This window comes from Sinocyclocheilus grahami, unplaced genomic scaffold (assembly GCF_001515645.1).
Source record: "Sinocyclocheilus grahami isolate Dianchi unplaced genomic scaffold, SAMN03320097.WGS_v1.1 scaffold1470.1, whole genome shotgun sequence".
In the NCBI taxonomy this organism is placed as follows: domain Eukaryota; kingdom Metazoa; phylum Chordata; class Actinopteri; order Cypriniformes; family Cyprinidae; genus Sinocyclocheilus; species Sinocyclocheilus grahami.
The window spans coordinates 25,440-26,255 of NW_015506649.1; the positions used below are offsets into that span (position 1 = coordinate 25,440).

General features: G+C 52.3%; 1 protein-coding gene across 1 annotated transcript in view; it reads right to left on the reverse strand.

Moving 5' to 3' along the window:
- The window catches only part of LOC107570527 (nucleolin-like), a 33,155-nt gene that overhangs the window by 25,332 nt on the left and 7,007 nt on the right, over positions 1-816 (reverse strand). The window contains exons 7-9 of the mRNA XM_016256753.1: positions 719-814; positions 505-631; positions 9-268 (exon numbers count right to left, since the gene is read on the reverse strand). Of these exons, the coding sequence (XP_016112239.1) occupies positions 9-268; positions 505-631; positions 719-814 (483 nt within the window). The remainder of the gene's footprint in view (positions 1-8; positions 269-504; positions 632-718; positions 815-816) is intronic.

Genomic DNA, 816 nt, shown 5'->3' on the forward strand with positions numbered 1-816 from the left:
GCCGCCGCCGCCTCTTCCTCCTCGTCCTCCCCTGAAGCCACCGCCCCTGCCGCCCCCTCGGCCGCCGAAACCACCTCGTCCACCACCGCGTCCTCCGAAACCTCCTCCGAAACCTCCCCCGAAGCCACCTCTGCCGCCCCCTCGGCCACCCTCACCTTTGGGCTTCGCGTAGTCCAGAGTGACTCGGTTTCCGTCGATCTCTCCATCATCCATGGCTTCTTTGGCCGCCTTGCAGTCTTCTTCGCTATCGAAGTCTACGAAACCAAACCTGAAGGAGGAGACGCAGTATTAAGCAAACATTCAGAGGGAAAAGAGCAGCAGCAGTTACTGGATCAATCGGCTTGAATGTCTCACATCAGACATGGGTGTGTCCCAATATAGTGGAAACACCTGTTTAACTGTGAATTTCACTCTACTTCTCGTGGGAATCCATACGCCGCCATTGGTTTGACAGAGGAGCTCATGAGAAGCAAGAAACGCGTTAAGTATCAAACACGGCTGTACCCTTTAGATGATCCAGTGTCTCTGTCTGTGACGATTCTGGCGCTGACGGCTCCATCAAAAGCCTCTTTCAGAGACTGATCTGTGGTGTCTTCTGACAGGCCTTTGACAAAAAGGGTTTTTGTAGGTCCTACAAACAGAGTGGAAAGCAGTTAGCAACTAGCATTCGTTTAATAAACACAAAAGTGGGATTTGATTGAATGAGCGCTCCACTAACCAGAGCCTCCTCTTCCTCCTCGGTCTCGGTCACTCTGACTGAACTCTAATCTGATATTTCTGCCCTCGATTTCTGTGTTGTTGCAGTTCTCCAGCGCC